The sequence below is a fragment of the Epinephelus lanceolatus genome, chromosome 13, assembly GCF_041903045.1.
Source record: "Epinephelus lanceolatus isolate andai-2023 chromosome 13, ASM4190304v1, whole genome shotgun sequence".
Taxonomy (NCBI): domain Eukaryota; kingdom Metazoa; phylum Chordata; class Actinopteri; order Perciformes; family Serranidae; genus Epinephelus; species Epinephelus lanceolatus.
Genome location: NC_135746.1, coordinates 23,632,063 through 23,655,203, shown reverse-complemented (window position 1 = coordinate 23,655,203; position 23,141 = coordinate 23,632,063). Strand labels below are relative to the sequence as shown.

Here is a 23,141-nt window from a genome sequence, read left to right as displayed (position 1 = left end):
AGTGTATGTTTGGTCCTGTGCAAAGGTAGGTTTTATGTAGGAATATAGTGTGACTTAGATAATGTACATTTTATAGAAAGGTAATGCAAGTATTCAGTAAAGTACTATATTCAGTGGTGGATTTAAAAACGTGTAACACTAGAAATGTGGACTTTCATACAAAAGAGCTTGACTAATTTAAAAAGTAGCTGTGGGCGGCTAGCTCAAAGTGGAACAGTGGCCATAAATGTCTACAAAATGGGAAAACCATGAGATACAGAAGCTCTTTACCCCCGAGATCAGCCACAATACAACAAAGATAGTAAATGATTGCACTACGTGTGGGTTTTGTTTATATGACAATATCTTTATATTTATTAACATTGGCAAGGTGGCTAATATAACCCTGCATCAACAGATGGTTGAATATACATTTAACAGCAAGCTTATTAAGTGTACGGTGATAAAAGCACAAAACTCACCAGCAACACTCAAGTGGTTGGCCACAAATATGTGCTTTCCTGTCTGTGTTGTGATAGTAGCCTAGCTAATGCAGTAGCAGTGTCCTCACAAGCGCCTTTCTGAAATGTTCAGAGATTTTAAACCAGATGTGCTGTGAGTGGCCCTGAAAAAAGATGCAGGGCGCGGCCCTTTTACTGTAGGAAGCTGCATGCAGCAGCATACAGTTTCTCCTCATTGGGAACAAGCAAAAAAGACTGGCTGCCACAAAAAAAAAAAAAAAAAAAAAAAAAGTTACATAGACACAGGTCCTTAGAGGTCCCCCCTCAGACTAGACCTATATCAGACTAACTAGGGGCTGGCAAGCCTGAGCCAGCCCTTACTAGCTGAAGCTGAAGTTTGCTCCCATTATACTTTTGGAGACTCTGGAAACCACAATTAACCCTGCATAACCAAGCAAGTGCAGTGTTCAAGTGGGATAACAAAATTCAATGAGCTCTCCAAAGCCCCTTTTACACTGCCTCTTCAAGGCGTGAATTTCCTGCCTCAACATTCTGTATGGAAGGAACAATCGCAGAATGGGGGAAGAGTTGTCTCACCTGGGGGCAATAACAGCATCGAAATAACTTCTGTACAAAAGGGACAGCATGAAGATTTAAAAAGCAGCTGATAGCAGGTGGCAGCTAACTCAAAGAAGAACAGCGGCTGACAATGTCTGCAAATTGGGAAATATGGCATAAAGGAGGGTCCTCGTAGCGGCCTTATAATGCAATCTCTGTTTAAAAGGGGCTACAGACTGTAACAATGCCTCAGCCTGTCACTCAAAGCGGCCACTCCCTTGATTATCCCTTGATTATGCCCCCCCCCCACCCCCACAGTTGTCATGAATGGAAAAATTAGCTATACAGACCGAAACCAGTTTTTGTACCAGGCTGCGATCATGATTATTTCTGCGTGGGCAGGTGGGTTTTGTTAACATGGGGGTCTACAGGGACTGATTCACTTTTGGAGCCAGCCCCAACTGACCATCCAAGGAATTACAGTTAATGGCACATCTGCATTGGCTTCATTTTGTCAGCCCCAGAGGTTGCCACTTAGCAAGAACACACATTTGGGGCGAGGAGTGGGAACAAAAGAGGTGTCATTCTCCTTAAAACAGGTCCGTTTACCATTAAAATGATTTTGTCGCTATTATTTTAACATTAAACAGTTGCATAATGTTGCTTAAAGAACTCTGATGAATATTTAACTACGTTTTTGTTTGAAGTCTTTATCAAAAACACAGGTCAGTGGGGCTCAGCACAACCAATTGCAGTGTTAAAAGCACAAAGATCAGGCTTATAAATATTCAGTTTGGGTCAGACGCAGTTCAGCCCCTGCGTTGAGGCTAAGGTCAGGCTTTAGCAAAGCTCGGTGTGTGACAGGGTGTGGGGGGGGTCAAGCAAAGCCGTGCTCTTCCTCACAGTGTGCAGACTGACAAAGCACCGTCATGCCTGTGCAAATACTGCCGAGCCTGGATGAGCACGGCTCTGCTGCCTGCTACAGCGGAGCCGTGAAGGAAACCCAACCGGGAATTTGATTTCTTAGACCTCAGGATAAGCAAATCCCATTCCGCGTCAGTGCTTGCTCCTGACATACAGCTGACACCTTTCTCTGATTATGTATTCTACCAACTGCTGACAGACCACAAAAAAAATTACAATTTTCTCTGTGCAGCCAGACGCTTGTTAACAGTAAATAAAAAGGAGAGGACAGAAGGAGCTGCTGATAGACCACGGCGTTAATGGCATGCGTCCAATGTTCTGTCTGTTTATTCGGTCTGACCTCTTGATCTGGCAGCTTTTCAGAAGTGATAGGTCAAAGGAAGGACAACACATTCTCAAGTGGCCCCGGCTACTCACACTGAATTTGATGATGTCGTATATCAAATAGCGAGGGACCGGCTGCCCATTCACCTTGTCGATGATCATCTCCTGCAGAGATAAAGACAAGAGACAAATATTGATGTTATTCGGATAAATATCTATGATTAAGTGGAGACAATATATACAGAGAAATGTCCTTAAACTGGGCAGTCTTGGCACAGCATGTATGCTTCCTCTTTGAGAGTAGTTAAAAAGGATGAAAACAGTGAGGCACCAGGGGGTGAGTGCTCTCAAGGGGATGCATGTTCAGAGAGGGAGTTGCCTGCAGCAATGAGAGGGATAGCAGGGAATTGGGGAGGTGGGTGTGTGTGGTTGTGTGTATGTGATGGGTTCTCGGGAACAAGGACATGAAGCAGAAATAGCAAAGCACATCCATTATGCAAGACTCTCAAGTTGAGAGTCAGGTGCAGCGGTGGTGCAGGACACCCAACAGACACGAGGAGTTTTCAAAGACCTGTTACACAACCAGCAGATACGGTGACAGACAGCAGAGATGCAGACGTCACAGGTGCTGAAGTAGCATAAGCAAAAGTAGGTCCGCAACTCTGTTTTACCTGGTTTAAATTTAAAAAAAGCGAAGCACCACATTTAGAGGACTATATTTATTCCCTTTTCCACTCATAAAATATTCAGGAAGCTAACTGCGCTTTGCTCCTGTAGCTGACAGGTGGAAGAGTAGCAGAAAGTCAATTACACAAACACTTTACTTTTGGGGACGGAAATACTCCGACATCGTTTTTGACCAAATAAACAAACAGGGAATTAAGATCGATTTATTCACATTCAAAAGAGAAGGAAAGTTGTTGCAGCCCTCTTCTGAGTTGAATTTTTTAAAAGTCCGCTACATCAAGCTGTTTTCATTGAGATTGGCCGTATACGAGCCCCAGGGACTCGGCTGTAGTGGTCAAACCAGATGAGTACACTGATTAATGTGCCATTTTCATTTAATTTACTTCACATTGTGGCCCCAGACCAGCACTTCTCTCCACAGGGCCTGTGTGGACCTAACAGTTAAGCTGCTGCTGTTTCATCTGTGCTGTACAATGGTAAGCTCCAGCCCTGTTGAGCTGATAGAATAATTAGGAGTTCTAACCAGGAACTTTGATTTATCATTACACACACTAGAACATTGACTCTATGTGGTAGTTTAAAGCTGCAATAAGCAAAATCTGTTGTGTTTTCAAAATAGCTGGTTGAAAAGAAACAATGACATCTCCTTCTCAAAATGTATGTGGATGAAAATATGTTTTTTTCTAATCCAGAAGTTAAGACAATTACCTGAAATAAGTTATAATGAAGTGACTAATGCCGCACAATGGTTTCAGAAGCCTTAAAGACAAAACCTGGGTCAAGCTCAGGTGGTACCTAACTGGACAGTCACAAATTTTGGGCTGCATGTGGACGTCCGCAGACTGAAAACTGGCAAAGTCTATGTCATGCAGATTCACACCAACCCTTTCGACCCCACAGATGTCGAAACCAGGAATTGGCCTTTAGGTCTTGTCTATCTGTATACAATTATTTTTTGAAAATAGACATTTTCCTCTATATTTTGACTTCTCATCCACATGCAAATGCAGTTTTAGGTCACTGAAACATCTCCTTGTACGGTGCAGAAATTTCAAAACTCCAGTTACTTTGTATCCGTGTGGACATGTCACACAGAGTGTCTGAGAAACCATGAAGTCCTCTCCCCAGTTGGCACATTTGCTAGTGCACCATTGCTTTGCGTTATCTGCATGCACCGGAAACAACAACAACAATGGCAACCGGTTTGTTTAAGTTTTGTCAACACTGCTTGGTCTCATGGCTACTTTATGGCTGAAAGCCTGCCAGAAACGACTCTTTTGGATCAGGTCCGGTCGAACCAACAGATGGTGGGACACCTTTGAGACGAGATTGATGAGAAGTGAAAGGAAAACTTTACAATGTCCAAAGCATCACTGGCATCTCTGCGTGAGCATCTTTGTCCTTGCATCAAAAAGATACTCAACAGTGACGAGATCTCCACTAGGTGTTTCAAAAAAGGAAGCCTGTGCACTTTACTACCTTTGCCACGATGAGAGACTGGAAGAAAGCAAGCGCCAGAGTCGTTTAAGTGTCGCATCTGGAGTCGTTTAAGTGTTCTGGTGTGGATGAAAATATTTTATAAAATGAAGGTTGTGTTGACAGATTTTGTTGTTGTTGTCATTTTAAAACAAGGGGGAAAATACCCATTTTCAAATGCATCGCTACACGTGCAGACAGGGCCTAGTCAAGCAAACATGTTCCAATTTAATATCTCCCAAGATTCTTAAAGTTTCCTCCAAGATGCAAATAAGCAGAACTGAGTGTATCTAATGAGACTCTAAAGTATAGTGGAGAAATGACTTCACATTATCATTAGCGCTGGGCACTGTTCACATTTGATCCAGTGCCTGGAATTCCACATTGCTACCCAATGGTGCTCTTTTATGGTAATTTACTTTCTCTGTCGTAAAATAATAAATACATTTTTCAACAAGCTGCAGGAGTGATGTCGTAGACTTAAATGCAATTCTGCTCCTTTGCTTTTTTTATAATCATACAGAGAGCTAATCTTCTGTTTCTGTCTGCCTGTCTGTCTGTCTGTCTGTCTGTCTGCTCATCTTGCGGCCCAGCAGTGGGGCACTTCCGTCTCCTGTCCGAAGTTGAATCCAGCAGCTCAGTGGAGCTCCCTGACTGGCTTACAGGTTTCATGATGCTTCACAGTACCTCTGCGTCTTGTCTCAACCCCAGTGTTCTCACCCAGGTGATCTTTAAAGGACTGTCACTTGACATTGATGAATTTAACATGATGTAATGTGACTTGGTACTTAGTAATACCAATGTAATTCGGTCCTTTAAAGTACCGACTATGCTACCCAACCCTACTTATCATAGATGCTGGGCCTTCTCAAACAGCCCGCAATATAGTGGCAGATTATGAACACACAGCACTTTGATGTTGGCTTTACTAGTAGCAGTGGGTGATCTTAGCTTACAGACTATTCATAGTGTGGTAGAAGTAACAATCATCCATCAAAACTATTATTTTTCTACGTGCATCCACAGAGGCTGACATGATTTCAGGGACAAAAGACCAAACATCCACTCTAAATTGCCACATCCAGGCTGGTGGAGCGGAGAAAGAGGACTGAATGGCGGGCATACAGATCACTGCAGGAGGGGTTGCAGAGAAGCAATGATGTCATTCCAGGAGGCTGCCATCATTATGCATCTGGTGCACTGAACCATTGCACAGACGGCAGCGGATGAATACATTAATGTGACCAAAAGAAACCGCCAGGAATTCAATCGCCGTTGCGCAGTCATCCAATATTGCAACTCAAGTTGATGTAAAGCTCATTAAAAACTGTACCACAAAAACAGCACGTCAAGACAAAGATCAGTGCCTTTGGGCTAAAGATGAAACATATCAGACAACACAGCTGGGCTTCTACAGGGCTCACTGTAAACAGCCGAACACAGCCTCTCCGAACTGAGAGCCAGAAGCATCAACAGATGAATAAACAAAGTCAAAACAAACCTTGTAGCAATCTAAACACACATCCGCACCGCTCCTTCAAAGCAACACTAATGCGCTGCAATTACATGTCCTGCCTGAGTGAGGAAACTAAATTCACCGCATCAATCAGCAACTGTTAAGCCAAGAGGAAGTACATGCACCTATTTTACATAAAATTACTAAACTCTAACAAAACAAGGCCGGGAGCAAAACAAAAACAATCACAGGCACCTTATCCGTCATCTCCTGTACCGGAATATCACACACAAGGCACTACCAGACATTTATAATCAAATCTGGGCTGACGACGTGATCATGCAGCAATTTTCTTGCCTGTGTTTTTTTTAGTTAGGGGGTGTGATAATGACTCATACATGTGCACCTGCTGCCGGGGACCTGTATGACCTAAACAGCACAAGCATGCCAATAAGAGTCTGAGCCTGGAATTACAGGGTGAGGATAAGTCAGCGACCCCCGCCATCACCCCGGGGAGTGCACTGCTGAGTGTCACACTACAACACAGAGTGGCACAGTGACGGATAACTGTAAAACATTTCATTAGCCATTTCTCCAGCACATGGATCATCATTTTCCCGTTGGCCTTCTCTGACAGGCTCTACCATCAGACTGAAACATGCCTTTTTCTCACCTAAGGTTTGGCAACTGATGTCAATTATCTGCAAGACTGAGCGGCAGGTACAGGATGGGAGTGTGACGAAGTTGGAGATGGAGGGGAAATGCAATGCCAGTCAAGGGAGAAACAGGTATGAGGTTTACAGGAAGCCAAAAGTTAGCATCAAGGTTCCCCCACATTTTATACAATGAATTCTCTAGGGCTGCCTCCGACTATGAATTCTCCTCATTGACCAGTAGTTGTCATTTAGGGCCATTAGTCGACTAGTCGCCCGCATGTTTACAATATCAATGTAATTATTAAATGATATATTTTGAGCGGGCAACACAATGGTTTGAGTTGAAGGTGTGAGAAAGAACAGTATCAGTTACATTGTTAACACTGTGCTACATTACAGAGAAATACAAAACCGTACTAATGAACCTTCATTAATATAGGCCGATATTTTATCTACAAGTGCACGTCACACACTGAGCGAGCCGCCTGTTAATGACGCTGTCGGCAAAGCAGTAATGATTGTGCTAAGTGGCTAATGGGCATGTAGCTACTTCCATGTTTCAGATGATACGTCATGTTTGTAGTCGACCAGTGAAGATGAGTTTACACATCACCTTGGGTTTGTCCTTCACCTTCTCAAAATGATCCCACACTTTGGATTTACTGCCCAACATGTTATTAACTAACCTGTGGAATAACCGCAGGTCTTGCGTCGGCTTTCAAGAGCGCAGCGGCAGGTTACACCTGAGGTTGCGAAGCCATCTTAGCGAGCATCTTATATCCTATTTAGTGTGTAGGCCTTTTAAAGTAGTATTACAAAGAATGTACTTCATGTAATGTTAGCCAAATTTTGGGATTTTTATGAATATATTTTAAACAATAGTCCAGTTCCAGGCCTGGAAAACTGTTTTTCAATTTTCTTAACTTCTCCAGGAATTTCATGACTGTGAGAACCCTGCAGCTTTGTCACAAAAACATAATCCAAAACAAAAGCCAGTATTAGGAAGGAAAACAACTCACCCCATCCAGTAGTGTATTCGCTAAGTGGACACGTGGATCCTTCCGGAAAGGAAACTCTAGGTTCGCTATGTGGAAGATAGTGTTGTCTCTGTCGATCATGTAAACTTCATTTTTTCCATTGATTAACATCATGTACCTGCAGGAGGAGAGGATGTAGATGTTATTACAAGGTAGCAAGTTGTATATGTGCTGTTCACTGTGTTAGAAACACTCTCAATGGGCTGCTTCTGAGCTAGCATTACAAGGTAATCTGATGGCATGTTAACAAAAGACTCAACATTATTAGACACTTGCTAACTATTATCTAACCAGAATGAAAGTCTGTCTGTTCTTCAGTGTTCGCGACAACTGTTCATCCAATTGCCTTCACACTTAGCATGTTTTTTTTATTTCTTAAAAACTCATGCCGTGAACGGTAGCTTGCATATTAAACAATAAACATAAGATATACCAACACACATCCATAAACATGCTGTCATATATACAGTTTATACATCACATATGTATTGTATGATGAAAAAAAAGTGACAGTTATGGGGGAAACAGAACAACAACATTTAAACAGTTTAGGTGCAAGCTCTTGATATCTACAGGACATATTTAATAGTGCATTACGTACAGACTGAGTAGAGCATTGAGAGGGGACCCCTATAAATTGTTACACTGCCGAACAGCAGGCTGGGTACTTTTGATGTTCCCAACAAATAATTTAAAACAGGGGTTTAAACTTACACTAATTGACTTGTCTAAAAATAAGAAAACAGTAAGAAAACAGTCCAAACTGAGCACAACTGAATTTGTCGAGTTAAACATTGTCCGAAAAAAATATTGTGTATAAGAGCCACTTCATATGAATAACATTTATTGATAACAACATTCTTTAGGAAAATAAACCTTGAGGAATTTTCACTGGGTGAAGCAATCGCATGGCATACATCTTAAAAAAATCAGTTATCAGAATATGTATTAATATGAAATTTAAATGTGTACATACTACTACATATACTGCATAAGTGGCCATGTACATGATGTGAAAGCATAAAATTACGGTGGAAATGCATCTTGTGCATTTGATTAAACACGTAGATTTCTCCCATTTCGGTGGAAGTATGTTGTATTGTTTTCTTTGGGATTATTAACAACTACTATGAAACCTTGTGACACTTCATTTATACATCAAGTACAGCTCTGCTTAAATTTCATTCCTCCAAACAAATACGGCTGCCTATAATGTCCTTTAATTCGTGTATTTAGAGGACTTAATATGGTAATCACACTTTAAAGCTGGATGGCTGTGAGCCAAGAGAAACAACACTTGAGATTTGGGCTCCAATCGGCAACTGCAAAACAACAAAGTCTGTGTATAGCTCTAATGTGCAAATATGTTCAATTCAAGCAAAAACAAAAGGTGAAGATGAAGCTTTTATCACATCTGAGAAGAGAAGAACAAAATCACCAAACAGAAACATGCTAATTGCAATATATTACCAAAGCATCCACTTTTCATTTTATCTCGCTGTGCTCTGGGGGAACTATCACTGCAAACAAAAACCCTTTTTGTACAAAGTGACTGCTTAGAGAGAAACATACACATCGTCCAAAGCCACCAACTTTTACCTCTCGTAACTACATCAGGTGGATTTGATGGGAAGAGTACTTCCTTACATTCACAAATACTAACTGAGCTATTGAAAGGCCATGACAATAACCTGCAAACAAATTCTCATTTTTCTGTTACAGTTGTCCCTGGTTGCCTTGCACCAACACAGAAAGCCTCCACTTGTGAGAGCTTACTCTATCTTCAAATTGCATACATCGCCAGTGGTTAGGTGATTTGTCTGCATGAGCACAAAGCTCAACTAATCCATGGCCAGCCTTTGCAGGTGAGATAAAGAATTACGAGCAAAACAGACAAAAAAAATAATTTCCAGTCTCCTGCAAATACAACTTCTGCAGGGTGAAATAATGTATTGAGAGGACACTGTGTTGCAACCATTAGCAACTTGACAATCCCATCAAAAAGAAATGCTATCCATTGCAGTTAGGGCTGCAACTAATGACTATTCTCATTGAGTAATCTGATGATTATCACCTAGATTAATCAGATACTGACTAGATAAACAGCATTTTATTCAAAAGACAAAACATTTTCATTGTTTTCTTGTACAACACTCTTCCAAACTTGCAAATAAAAAAGCAAATGCATGCTGCAATCAAGAGCGAGTACAGATAAGGCTACTACAATTAAACAAATACAAATAAATAAATAAATAAAAGGACAATGGGGAATGCAGCCATGCATCGAAAATAAGGGGAAATGTATGTTTTTTATGGAGAAATAAAGGCTTCACCGTAGCTGGCTACTGGCATTAAATATTCCAAGAACTCCATAACCTTCGTTATACCGCAATGTCTCTCTGACCGAAGTTCAGCTAATCAGCTTTAGCTAAAGGATTGTGTCTGTTTTGACAGACAAATACACAATTACAGGTAAATTTAAAAAACAAATGTAAGGGACAGGAATCGTTAGCTTAAAAAAAAAAACTTTGCCAGGAGCCCAGTTACAGTGGAACAAATGGTTGAAGACAAAGGAGACATTGTGATTTCCTTGTCACACGAGCTACACAAGGCGCAGCATTGGCTGGGTTACTGCCCCCACCTTAGGAGACCTTAGGAGACCATGGCCAGTGCCGTGCATCATAACATAGACCCTACTAAATGATGATAAAATTCACTGCCAACTAATTTTCTAGCCAATATTAATCAATTAGTAGTTGCAGCCCTAACTGCACTAGTTCTACCATGGACTACGAACTTCCAGGGTGTCAAGGGGTGCCCATGGCCACCATGGACTGAAGCCTGGCCACCCTATTGGCCAAACCAGGCGTAACTGCCTTTTTGGGGCATGCTTGTCTTGTAAGTTCTTTTTCCCCAAGGTGAAACAACCTGGGACACATTTAAGGTGCCCACACACACCCACTTTGCTGCGTACCCACGAATGCCTCTGGAGACGCTACAACTGGCAAGTGACAGTCTATCAAACCAACAAATGATTACATGTCAGCTAATTATATCAGAAGTCAGATTGCTTGAAGATGCTTTTAATTATTCCATCTGTGACTGCATCTATTTGGCAAAGTTTAGAGCCCCAGCATGCCAAGAGGAAAAAATAGCATACAAACTTCAGGTAAAGTTATCTCCAATGAGTAAAGTGTTCAGGAGGCACAAAACAAGATGTATTTTTGCATTCTGAGTCATACCAATTAAAGTCATATTATGTTTTGAATATCTTTTATTAGGGAAATTGGAGACAATATTTTTGGTCAAGCACGCTGCTGACCTGATGTTAGCGTACAGGCGTTTACTCCCTGCTCATTACTGTAGGTCAAAGTATTCCATTTTCCAATTGAAATAGTAATTCACCTGTATAATTAATTAGCTTCTTAGTGAAGGTTTGTTTTTAGATAAGCCTTTACTATGACTTGTTAAAATGATGGTTAGACTTTATGGATATGTTAACTACATATTGGTTATATATAATAAAATCAGACTTTGATAAAAAAAAAAAAAAAAAAATCCTTTTTATTACCTATCTGTCTGTGTCTCTGTATCCCTGATGATAAAGTACTAGAGAATGAGCCCACAGAGCTGCTGAGCACTATAAGCTGAGCTGAACATCTGCTCTCAGAACAGTTAATACTCTGTAGCTTGGGACACTTGTACTTTATAGTGTGAGCTTCTTTGGTGCTTTACCTTCAGAAATAAGAAGGAAATGTTAGATGCACTGAATATTATTTGATCTTTCTTGAGTTAGGTGTTGTAGGTGCCTAAAATTGCCCCTTATTGTCTCGTTAGACACATTTTTAAGTTCATAAAATAGTGATTTGTGGGCCACCCCAAAATGACCACTGGTCCCATCCCAGGGTTTCATTCATTTGTGGCAGTTTGTTACAATTGCAACCTACTGATTTTTTTATTTTTGGAGATGGACCACTCATTAAGAGCACTGTTGGAATGTATATGCTGTTTGGTTATTCATTGCATCACATCTTTGGAGTGTAGAGCGTAGGCTACTCTAGTCACAGACAGAGCAGCAGAGCGCCAGGCGCAGTGAAAGAGAAACTGAACCGTTCATTGTGCTGAGTCTAAAAGGGTGTTTTCACATATAGTCCTTCTAAACAAACTAAACTCAGTCCTCTTAAAGCGGACCAAAAATTAGACCAACAGAAAAGGGACTCAGTTCGTTTTGTGTTCACATTGTCAGTTCTGATCAACTTCAGCTCTGATGGGGCTTCATGGGGCTTTTGTTACGTATGGTCACTCTTGGGTTCATACCTTGATGGCATTATTGGATTAATCTGAATTACACTACAAAGCTGCTCCTGTTATTTTGTCCATCGAATTCTCTATGTTTTCCTCTTTTGGTTTCAGTAAAAGTAAAATGAAGTAGACCCAACAAAGAAACTCCAAAGAGAGGACACTGCTGGAAAATTACTTTTTCATAAACGAGTGCACTCGACTGGGAGATTCAAAAACCTGAGAGCAGTGACTGTTAGACTGTTTCAATAGCTGTCAAAAGTTTACCGGCATGGATCACGACATGAGTATTTTGCTGGCATTAATTTGTTTCCTCTCTTCATCTGCATTATGCTCACAGGTGAGCCAGGTTGCAGGAGCATGACGCACAGACGTCAAGACCCTTTACACTTATGACTTTTATCAGCCTGTTATTACACCTCCATCTCCTCTTTCAGAAATACGACGGTGAAGGGGGAACGTTTTTCAAATAACACGACAGCACACTTCACCGGCCAGTAAACGCTGAATGATTCCATTTAAATTTGGTTATCATTCACAGGTGTGAACTCAGATTTTCTACTTCCAGGTGTAATTTTCTCTAGAGGTATAAGCTTTAAAAAGTAATCTGTTAACAGCTCTCTTTCCATATGAGCTGATATGTCTTAATACGCTATAAGCACCCCATCTGGACAACAGTCATCTAGATCATTTGAAACCAAATTACAAATTCACGCAATCATCCTTCTCTGCACAAGCTGCCCAATTTAGAAAGACTAGCCTAATTTGCAGCATATGAGTCAATGTTTCAGTCTGACTGGGGCTAAATTAAACTATAGATGAGTTATTCACATGAGGTCAGTTTGTTTATGAGTTACATTTAGAGAGTGTTAAATAAACAAGGGCCAAACTATTTCTAATTAAACCTCCATATAATCAAAGTCACTGTCATCATTTGTAAAAAACAAATTATGCAGGCTCGGTGACAAAATACAACGGTCCGGAGAGACACTAGAGCAAGCAAAGTGTTCATACCAAATGTTTGTTTGATCAACTGAGTCGGCTTATCACTGAGCTGGCAGACATGATGGGCAATTTCAAATGAGGGACAGCACACAGACAAAATCCTTGATCCTCCCGTCTGTTAGTTCCTAAAGACAAGCTAAAATGATGGGCCACACCCCAAAACACAGGCACTGTTGTTGCCTTTGTGTTATCCTCCAGAATTGTCTTCAACTATAACAACAGTGAGCATTCGCTGCTGATAGATCTCCATCCAACTGCTTTGTTAACACCATCATTTACTGGGATTTCTGTTTTGTCATTTCTGTTACTCTGAGAATTGTATCCACTTTCAAAACACAGTCCTGATTTCCATGTAAATGTATCTGGGTACAATGACTGTCAGTGGTTCTGGAATATTAGCATACCCTGCAGTACTTTACTTGCGTACTTATTTTTGTCACCTTTCACCTTTACTCCACTACATTTCCTAAATAAAAGGTATACTTCTGCCAAAGTCATTTTCTGGTAAGATATCTGTACTTTTATTCAAGTATGGCTTTCAGGGACTTCACCACCTCTGAGTGTAATTTTATGGTTTTAACTATCATTCGCACATACGGACTCAAACTCTACAGGCGTGACAGCCCATTGAACTCAAGACGCAAAAGTCATTCCACAGCACAACCAAGTTGAGAGAGGTTCAACTTTTTACAAATATTCTCCAACAAGTGGTGCCACAACCTGGAGACAACCCATCATGTTTGTTTTAATTCCCCTTCATGAAATAAAGGCACAGCTGTTTTCAGCTCAAGATCAATGTAAAAGTACTTGAAACTAAATGGAAGAAAACATGATCGGCGCCATTTCCCCCATTCCATATAATGGACTTTTAATTAGCCACTGCAACTTGAATAAGATAAACAATGCGTGAAATCACATCACTTGGTGAATGGAGCTCTTTGTCTAATAGGTTAGCAGATTTTGGCATCCCTTTCTTACACTGGAGTCGTGTTAGACAGGAATCTCCTCAGTGGCAGTACGGACCAGAGGTTTACATCAAGTTTCAATGTACATATTGGGATGTGAGGGTATTAACATGCCCTCAAGCTTCAGGCTCATGAGAGCACTGCTTTGAGTCTGCATGTGTGAACCATGGAATGTGAAAATAATGATGTAGCTACCGTGACGTCAGCCACTGGTTTGTGGACTCTCGTTTCGGTATTTCAGTCTTTGCCATCTTGAATTTTTGGAGCCAGAAGTGACCATATTTGGGCGAGAGGCCAGTGCTGAGCAGGAGTGAGGGGTGGATCTGACTGAAAAGGACACTATCAGCAAGACAGCCTGTTCAAAGCGGCCCAGCTTTAATTATGCATTACTGTAAGCCTTAATAAAATGTAAACGGTTTGGTTATATAAAAGTATATCCCCCGTAAACTCGCCATTAAGACGCAAATTAGCTATAGAGACCAAAACCTTTTTTGTACCAGGCTGTAAACACGTTTATTTCTGCTTTAAAGTTGGGCACTTTGATATGGAGATCTATGAGGGCTGAATGGCTTCTGGAGTCACCCTCATGTGGCTTTTAGAGGAACTGCAGTTTTTGGCATGTCCATGTTAGCTTAATCTTCAGCTCAAGGGGTTGCCGCTGGAGTAAACAGTGCATTTCAGTCCCCATTAAAACTCATAAAATATCTAAGGCCCAATCCCATTTCTAATCTTTCCCTGGACCCCTTGTTTTCAAGTGCCCCTTTGCCCATTGGAACAGAGTTACTAGGGTAGTGGTTGAAATCATCTGCCATTTATCTGATGGAGATAGAAAAACATGGACGCTTGTGATTCATTCACAAAGTTTCACGCTATCAATCAATCAAACAAGTCATCAAATAAAAAAGATCATTGCTTTATTACCAGGCCCCTAGCGGTGCTTTGAAGGCTAACGTTAGCGATCTGTGCTCCAACTCTTCCAGTCTACACTGATATTAGAGGAGCGTAACAACTGCAGCAACTTCACCATTGGAATTAGGTTAAATTCAAGGCACCATATAACATCAAAGGGAGAAATGTGACATGGAAATATGTCAAAATGTGGGACTTTTATGCAATCAACAGCAACAATGTAACGTTCAGTTGCTAGCTCATTAGCTACCCAGACATCAGCATATTACAAGCAATTGTTTTTGTGTGTGTGTGCTTGCTTGCTTTGGAATGTGCCCTCCATTTAGAGGGCAATGTAGTCCTACACTCACCCCTACTATTCCAACAAGCACTGGGACACCCTACTCCAAGACGTGGGTCCGCAAAATGGAGGGGTAAAGGCTACATGCTGGGGGTAAGGGGGGTATTGGGATTCAGCCTCAATATCCAAACAACCTGCTGTAGAAACTTGCCTACAGCAGCAACAAAGGCTTATTTCAATTGCTTAGTTAAAGATGTTAGAAAATAAGTGAAAATGACCATTAAAAGTTCTTATTGCCCGAGGAGATGTCTCTAAATATCTTCTCTGTCTGAAAAATGTGATATACAACCAAGAAAAGCAACAAATCTTCATATTTGAGAAGCTGAATGTAGCACGTTTGGCATTTTTTGTTGAGAAATTGAACAATTAACCGATTAACTTAACTGCTCCCAGTACATTCTCTGCTAATCGATTTGATTAATCCACTGAATGTCTCAGCAGTTCGTCTATTGTATAGTTTTGTGCTCTGGTTGATTGGTTAGACTGGAGTGGGCTTATCTGTTCAGGCAGGCTGCTGAGAGCTTGGCTATATTGTACATGACTTGACTGTTAAAAAAAAAAAAGTATTGAGTATTCGGCAATCTGATGGCTTCATTACACACCTCTTATGAACCCAATTACACTTTGCAGGCAGCCTGCTGCTCTTCAACACAAAATACCAAGAGGTGAATAAAGCCAGATGAACTAATGTTCTAATGAGCAACTGCAGGCCTGCTACGTTTCCAAAGGTTAAGTATCATAATCAATACGACTGGAAACAGAGGCTAATTATCTTGTAACTTTTACATAATAGGGAATTTATGCCGTGAAAATGAGCGGAAAGCTTTGATGGTGCACAAACTCAGAGACAGCGCAGACCGGAGAGAAGCGCACCTTTTGGGAAAACAAAGTCCGATGACAGACTTGAGATTAATGACTTCCCCACTGACAGAGCTATGCATTTCTCATACCTGCTGTGACTCTCCAGCATTATCACAAAGGCATTAGATGTAATAAATATGCCATCAATACCAGCTGGTTCAAAGAGTGAAACTTGACAAGCTGCCAAGAATTAGTGTGTGTGCAGAATAATACACCGGCTGACAAAAGTCAGCACCGAAAGCAGAAATACTTGGGTCCTACTAAAAGATGAATACAGGTTTTTATAATTTCATAGTACAGGGTGGGGCTGGGCAGTATGGAGAAAATCAAATATCACAATATTTTTCAGCAAATACCTCGATATCAATATTGAAACGATACTGCTTGGTTGAGTGTTGGTGCTTTCACAAAATATTTACACAATGAGATTTTTGATAAATAATCATCAGTAATGTTGATATAATGACTTAGTGGGTTAAAATAAAAGAAAAGCTAGAACAGTCTAGTATGTTGTGTATGAAAATCACAACACTTTACTGTAATGCAGCCTTTATAATGGGGGTGTCCTGATACACCGCTGTTGACGATAACTGTGATATCTAAAACTGAAATACTGATATCCTATTATAGTATTTTCATTACTTCATATTCTCACTTTGTCCCCCTCCCCCAACTCCATCCGGTTGCCTTTTCACTATCCATTAAGAGTAATCACTCTTTTTGCACCCCGCTATTGTGCAGTCGTGGTTACCGACTCTCTCTCCACCTCTCTACAGTCGTATTTTGAGTGTAATTCATTTGCTAAAAAAGACACAAAATGCACAATAAACAAATTAAAGAGGAATTCAACTGACAATATTATTATTATTTTTTGATTTTGCATATAGATCACTATCGTAAACTCTCATGGCTGCGATAACTGTGCTGTGAAAATCTGATTATTATTTTAAAACCAGGAAAGGACAATACTTAAGACATTACAATATCTAGTCTCATATCACAATCTTGATATATTAATACTGGACTGCTATTTTTGTTTTCACTATTGATTAATCTGCTGAGTATCATTAATTAAAAGTTTAACCCTTTGGTCTATAATATGCCAGAAATTAGTCAAAAAATAAATAAATAAATGCCCGTCACAATACCTCAGAAAGCCAAGCTGGTGTCTTCAAATTGGATGTTTTGCCCGACCAACAGTCAACCTTAAAGCTATTCACTTTGCAATTATGCAATAAAAATCCTTTCATTGAAAAAACTGGGACCAGAGAATGTTTGGTATGTTTGCTGGAAAAACTATGTCAACAATTAATTAATTAGAAAAATAGTTGCCATTTTTGCCATTTCTGTTGATCCACTAATCATTTCAGCTTGGCTTGGGCGAGGTATTACAGTATACCAGGGTATTTAATCATACAGAATGATTGTCAATACTATCAAAAATATTGACGCTCCTGGGGCGTTGGTGGCTTAGTGGTAGAGCAGGCGCCCCATGCACAAGGCTGTTGCCACAGCGGCCTGGGTTCGAATCCAGCCTGTGGCCCTTTGCATCTTGCCACTTAATTCTAGTAAAATTATACCGACCATGATTGCTAGCAAAACAGAGAAAGCGCATAATGCTATTTGATAACCAGCAACCTTATAATGCTCTTGATAAAGAAGTAAAGCTGTCTTACATTAGTTAACTTTCATTTAAACCATACAAATTATGTTAGGCACACATTACTTTGTATTTGCATGTGAGGTACTCCTTGTAAAAGCCTTACAGCAGTACCCACGTGACAAGTGGAGGTTACTATCTGAGCCCTGTTCCGCCATTAGCGACAGTTTATATATAAGACCTATCAACGCCAATTAATTGGCCAAACCGATGAATCAGTCGACCTCTGCCATATACCCCAGTGAAATATATGAAGGTATGACAAAATAGATACTGCCCAAGCTTAGTTTCAGCTCCAGTATAGTATGCCAATGCCCAATTTAACTTCACTAAAAAAGAAAAAGCAGCATGCTAAATAAATAAGAGTGAACTGAACGCCAAAGTAACAGGCTGCAATTTGGCTTCTCACAGGGAAAGATATCTCAAATGGCTTCTAATACTGCAGAGAATTACAACCTATAAATGACAAAAAAATCCCATAAATAAGAAATCGTGTATTTTTCGTACAAAACACAGACATTTTGTCCACTTACACGTGCTTTAAAACTGCAATATGCAGCAAAACACAGGACAGAGTGCACTTTCTTCAGACAGCAGCTATTTTGGAGGCACAGTATGACGTAAAATTACTATTGAACTTGACAGCACAATTTGTCAAAATAGCAGTGAATATGTAGTTTTTGTTGGAATACCAAGTGAAGCAGGGTGGATGTGAGAAGAGAAGAAAACCACCAGAATTCCAAATAGCTTCTGTCTTTGATTAAATGCTCTGCTTTGTTGTACCTCCAGGAATAAATGCGTAGGTAGATGCCACTCCCTTTAAGGCTCATGGGTGATCATCTCAATAAGAGCTTTTGTTCTGAGGGGAGGGGGAATGCAAAATCACATGTAACCTAATTATTTCCATTTTACTCGAATGATCCTAAGTAGACTGGCCAAGAAAAGCGGTAATCATAACCCTGAACACACTCTTCAGTTAAAAGAGATCGCCGGAGAGCTCAGAGCAATGAGTTTGACCCCCCTCCCCCTCCAGTCATGACAGGAGAGAGCAACAAAACACAAGCCTTAAGATATAAATCAGGGTCATCCAAGAGTCTTGTGAAAACTGCAAGGAAAAACAAAAAATGTGGGAGGAGAAGGATGGTGAGTGGGCCAGATATAGCTTACATTTTCGGGGTGGGAGTGGACACAATGAAAGCATTAAAAAGGTGTTAAGGCAGTGAAGGCTGCACTCAATATAGGAAGGGGAACAGGAAATGCCAGCATGGCTCAGTTAAGGCAAATGATGATTCACACAGACAGGAAGATCCTCTTGTGAAAAGACATGGTTATCTTTTATCTCGGAAAAGAACCGATGTCTGAGAAGATCAAACAGATAAGCCAAGTGTCACAACAGAGAGGATCTGTCAACCAGTGAGGACACAACAGGTCTGAGCCGAGCACAAGTGGTTCCCCTGCTGTCTAATTGGCCAGTTAGCCATGGTGTACGCCGTCAAGTATGTTCAGAAGAAAGTGGAGGAGACCATTAGTGCTGTGTAACTCCCAGCGGTCCTCTTCTTCATCACAGTTTCCTCCTCTCCCCCCGAAATACTCTGTATTCTCTTGTCATGACCAATCTGAAAATATTCAATCTAACACGCTCCTTTATTCGCCGCCCGCCCACTCAGTCTGCTCCTGTCCTCTGATGGGTGCTGTGAGCCTCAGATTTCTTCCTCATCCCTGAGCCACGTTCCCCTCCAACCCCCCGAGCACTTTAGCCCTAATGAGGCACAGACGGCCATTGTGTCGGCTTTGCCAGTCTAGTCCCGCGGCATGATTGACAGCAGCTGAGCTCCAGGGGAGGCCTTAGATCAGATCCAGCGGCTTTGCACATCATTAGGGGTGCGTCAATGGGCACAGGACTGCTCTCTTATGCTCAGAGAGGCCAGGTTGATTTCTCATTTAGACAACAGAGTCAAGAGTCAAAATAAAATGATCCAGCCTCTGATACTGTCAGATATATTCCTCTGTTTGATGTGGTGCCGCTCTGATGTAACATTGAGTTGCAAATCACTGCAGCTGAGAAAAATGTCCCACCCAATTCGCCCAGCAGCAGCTTCCCCCTGGTGTTAACACCGTGTGGGGACCCTACTTATCCACTGCGTAGGAGACAGCCCCAAGCGCTTCCCATAGAAAAGCTCAAGGAAGCAGCTGTGCACTTAATCAGAGGTGAGAAGGTTAACCAGACATACATTTGCCAAACCAACCACTCAGTCTTCATCCTTGAAGTCTCTTCTACTGTAAAGCCAAAACATACTGTCTGAAAGCACTTCCAATAAAGCATAAATCTCACATCTGTACTTCAGTTATGGCAAATGCACTCATGGTCAATTTCCCCACCTCCAACAAGGAACAGCTGCTCTTCAAAGTTTTACAATGGAAAGCATCTCAAAACAGTCCGACTGAGGTTTTAACCAAGGGAACAAAACAGGTCAAATCAGTCTCTTGAGAAATCAGGAAGAACACAGAGACCAAAAAAAAAGCAATAAATGAGAAGAATACTAACCCAGCCATAACCAAACCCTAATCTAACCGTTGGCGAAAGAATCTGTGAGACATCAGAAAAATAACATCAGATGCGACTTGAGTTGGGTCTAAACCAGCCATAGCCCATTTCCTTATCAATAATGAGTGACAAATAAAAAGGTAAGAGATGCAGAGAAGTAGAAGCAGCAGCTGAGTATGTGCTAAACAAAGCTCAAATAACCCACATTATAGCTTTTGCATCTTGTGTCCCAGTGGTTTCTTTGATATAAAGCAAAACAGGTGTACTGGTAAACATAAATCAGCAGTTATGCAGTTTAGAAATACTGTGCTATTTTTGTGAGTAAAGATTTCTCCTGTGTTTCATTACTTGTTGCCATTTGAAGCAGCAATAAGCAGTCCACAGTTTAAGTGACAATATTTACCTGAGAAGGTGGAAGATACTTGGTACAGTTTGGTGCATGAGCCATAGACTAAAATATCCCAGTACCAGGAAGTTTAACCTGCAGTCAATCCTTTTTGTACCCAGATCTAGAAAGACTGACTATTTGCATGGTTGTTCTCATAGCCAATTACAGCAAGTGGTCTTCAGTTTAATGCGATGTGTAATTGGCCCACCACCACAGAAGTTACAACCCATACAGTCTGTGATGTAGTACAGTACAGTCGAGTGTGATGTATAACAGAGTTGCCCGTTTAGCATGCCGAGATTGGGGCTGTACCTGACTCAAAATTATGTCAGTCAAGTCAGATTTGGCTGTTCAATTCAAATTTTCGACCAGAAAATGAATAGTTTGAAAAGGGTTCAGAGGGACGTCCAGGGTGGTCAAGTAACATTGCAAACAAGCCAAGTTAGCGATCTGAAATTCTATTGGTATCTGTATCTCTTTAAAGTGGGATTTATACTTCTGCGTCAAATCGAAGCCATACCTTTGGCGTAGGCTCTGCGTCAACATACAGCCTACGCAGTAGCCTGACATGCACCTCCCCAGAAATGTAACTACACGTCGTGGCGACGCAGACCTCCTGTCTATTTCTGTAAGCTGAAATCATTTCCCTCAGTGGAAACAATTCTTTGATTTACTTTCACAGATTAGAAACAATAAACTGTAAAGTCAATAAAGCCTCCACAAAATAACATTTTAAGTCTTATGTGTAATTTATCCTCAGGATTTATCCTGGCTTCATATGAGCAGAGGAAAACTCTAAACATTGCAAGGCTAATTTATACAATGTAAAATGCCATAGGCTTGTGCTAATAACGTTAGCATGTTGTATTTGTTTGGAAAACGTGTTTAGTATAAGACAGTTGTTTTGTCTGTGAACCTTGTGATCTGTAATGGAGCCAAATTTTGTAACATTACCTTCGTTAAATGTCAGGTTGTCCCTGGCTTCATATGAGTAGAGGAAAAGTCCAATAGCTGCTAATTTATAAAATGTAAAATGCCATAGGCTTGTGCTTAAAATGTTATCATGTTGTATTTTGTATTTGTGGGGAAAATGTGTCCAGATAAAGACAAGGGTTTGTCTGCTGAATGTTGCAAGTTACAGTGAAGCCATTTTGTGTGCCTGTGTTTGACATTGTCTCTATCAAGCCATGTTTAATGTGTTTTGAATCAACTAAACTTTACAGCTCTTCACAGAAACTTCTGCTGCCGACTAGTGTTTTGGAGGTGTAACTGCAGAGTGACACAGACACACCACCACACAAGTATAAATGGTCACAACGGCGTAGGCCACATGTGTAGGCTACAGTGTAGGCTCTGCATAGAGCTGACGCACAAGTAAAAATCCTGCTTAGGGTACTGGTATTGGCACTGGTACCCTAACTTTTAAAACAATACTCAGCCCTTATTAGAGAATTCATAAATTAACTAAATAACAAACAGAGACTCTAAAACACAAGTAATGATGTTTTGAAAATAACCAGCCAAAAAACAGAAAGCAGCTTTGTTAAACTCTCTTTAACTCAAAGGATCTAATCTGGCACATTAAAGAAAACATTGGATTATTGATTCCTCATCCCAAATGACTAAAGTTGTAGGAGAGAGGACTTTGAGTGGGAAATTAACAAAGTCTTTCTCAAGTCCAATTTCTCTAATAAAGTCCAAGTTGAGCAACATTGTTTGTTTTAAGTCCCAAGGACATAATTGGCCCCTCTCCCTCCTCTTCCTCCTCCTCTCTGGGGCTCAAACCAATCTAGCCCTGACACAACAAGTTGATTAAAAACCCAACTCAGCCTATGTTTCCCCTCTTGGCAAATCCACTGATTTTTTTCTGTCCCTTCCAAAGCCTGTTAGAAGCCCCCTTCTTGGTAGATAGTAGACAGCGAGAGTTTGTTTCACTGTATGACTGGTCCGTGCGTCAATGCAAGGCGGTATTATATTCTTAGGTAAGAGAGGTAGGTTGAGTACTTTGTCACCATATTGTCTGTTATTGTGCTACTGAGCAAGGCACTTTAACTGTCAGGATTGTTGGTGCATTGCCCAGTGGCCATAAGAGGCTGCGAATCATCCACTTGGGACTGAGAGGAAGTCTGTCAGAGTGTTAGGCATTGTTGAAAATAAACACATTTTCTCAGATAACCTTTTCCAGCAAAAACTATGCTTTTGGATGAAATAAAAAAAGAAAATTACTTGTTTTGAATGTAAAAAATGAATTGCATCAGAATGGGAAACTTTCTATTCCTGACGCAAATAAGAGTAGGTAAGCTGGAGGGATTTTAAAAATGTAATACATAAGTGAGGACCTCTGGCAATACGCAAAGGGAAGAATCTTTCCGGACCACCTTGAAGAGACAAATTTCCTATTAAAAATCCATTTCAGTGCTTAAAAAAAATGCCACTGGCTAGAAAGTAGGACATTTAATAAGAAATTCTCTGCACACTCAAGATGCGTGGCAAGAATGACAAATTACACTGCAGCAATGCCATCAGTAAATCTCACTGAAAACCCCCAAAACTCATTAATATTATCTGATGCATTAAAAGTCCATCACAAATCACAGCTAATTTTAAGAAT

The 23,141-nt window shown here is 40.7% G+C and overlaps 1 protein-coding gene across 1 annotated transcript in view; it reads right to left on the bottom strand.

Annotated features, from left to right (window-relative positions):
* rngtt (RNA guanylyltransferase and 5'-phosphatase) overlaps positions 1 to 23,141 on the bottom strand; it is a 147,291-nt gene that overhangs the window by 100,173 nt on the left and 23,977 nt on the right. Inside the window, exons 9-10 of the mRNA XM_033648885.2 lie at positions 7,541 to 7,676; positions 2,340 to 2,411 (exon numbers count right to left, since the gene is read on the bottom strand). Of these exons, the coding sequence (XP_033504776.1) occupies positions 2,340 to 2,411; positions 7,541 to 7,676 (208 nt within the window). The remainder of the gene's footprint in view (positions 1 to 2,339; positions 2,412 to 7,540; positions 7,677 to 23,141) is intronic.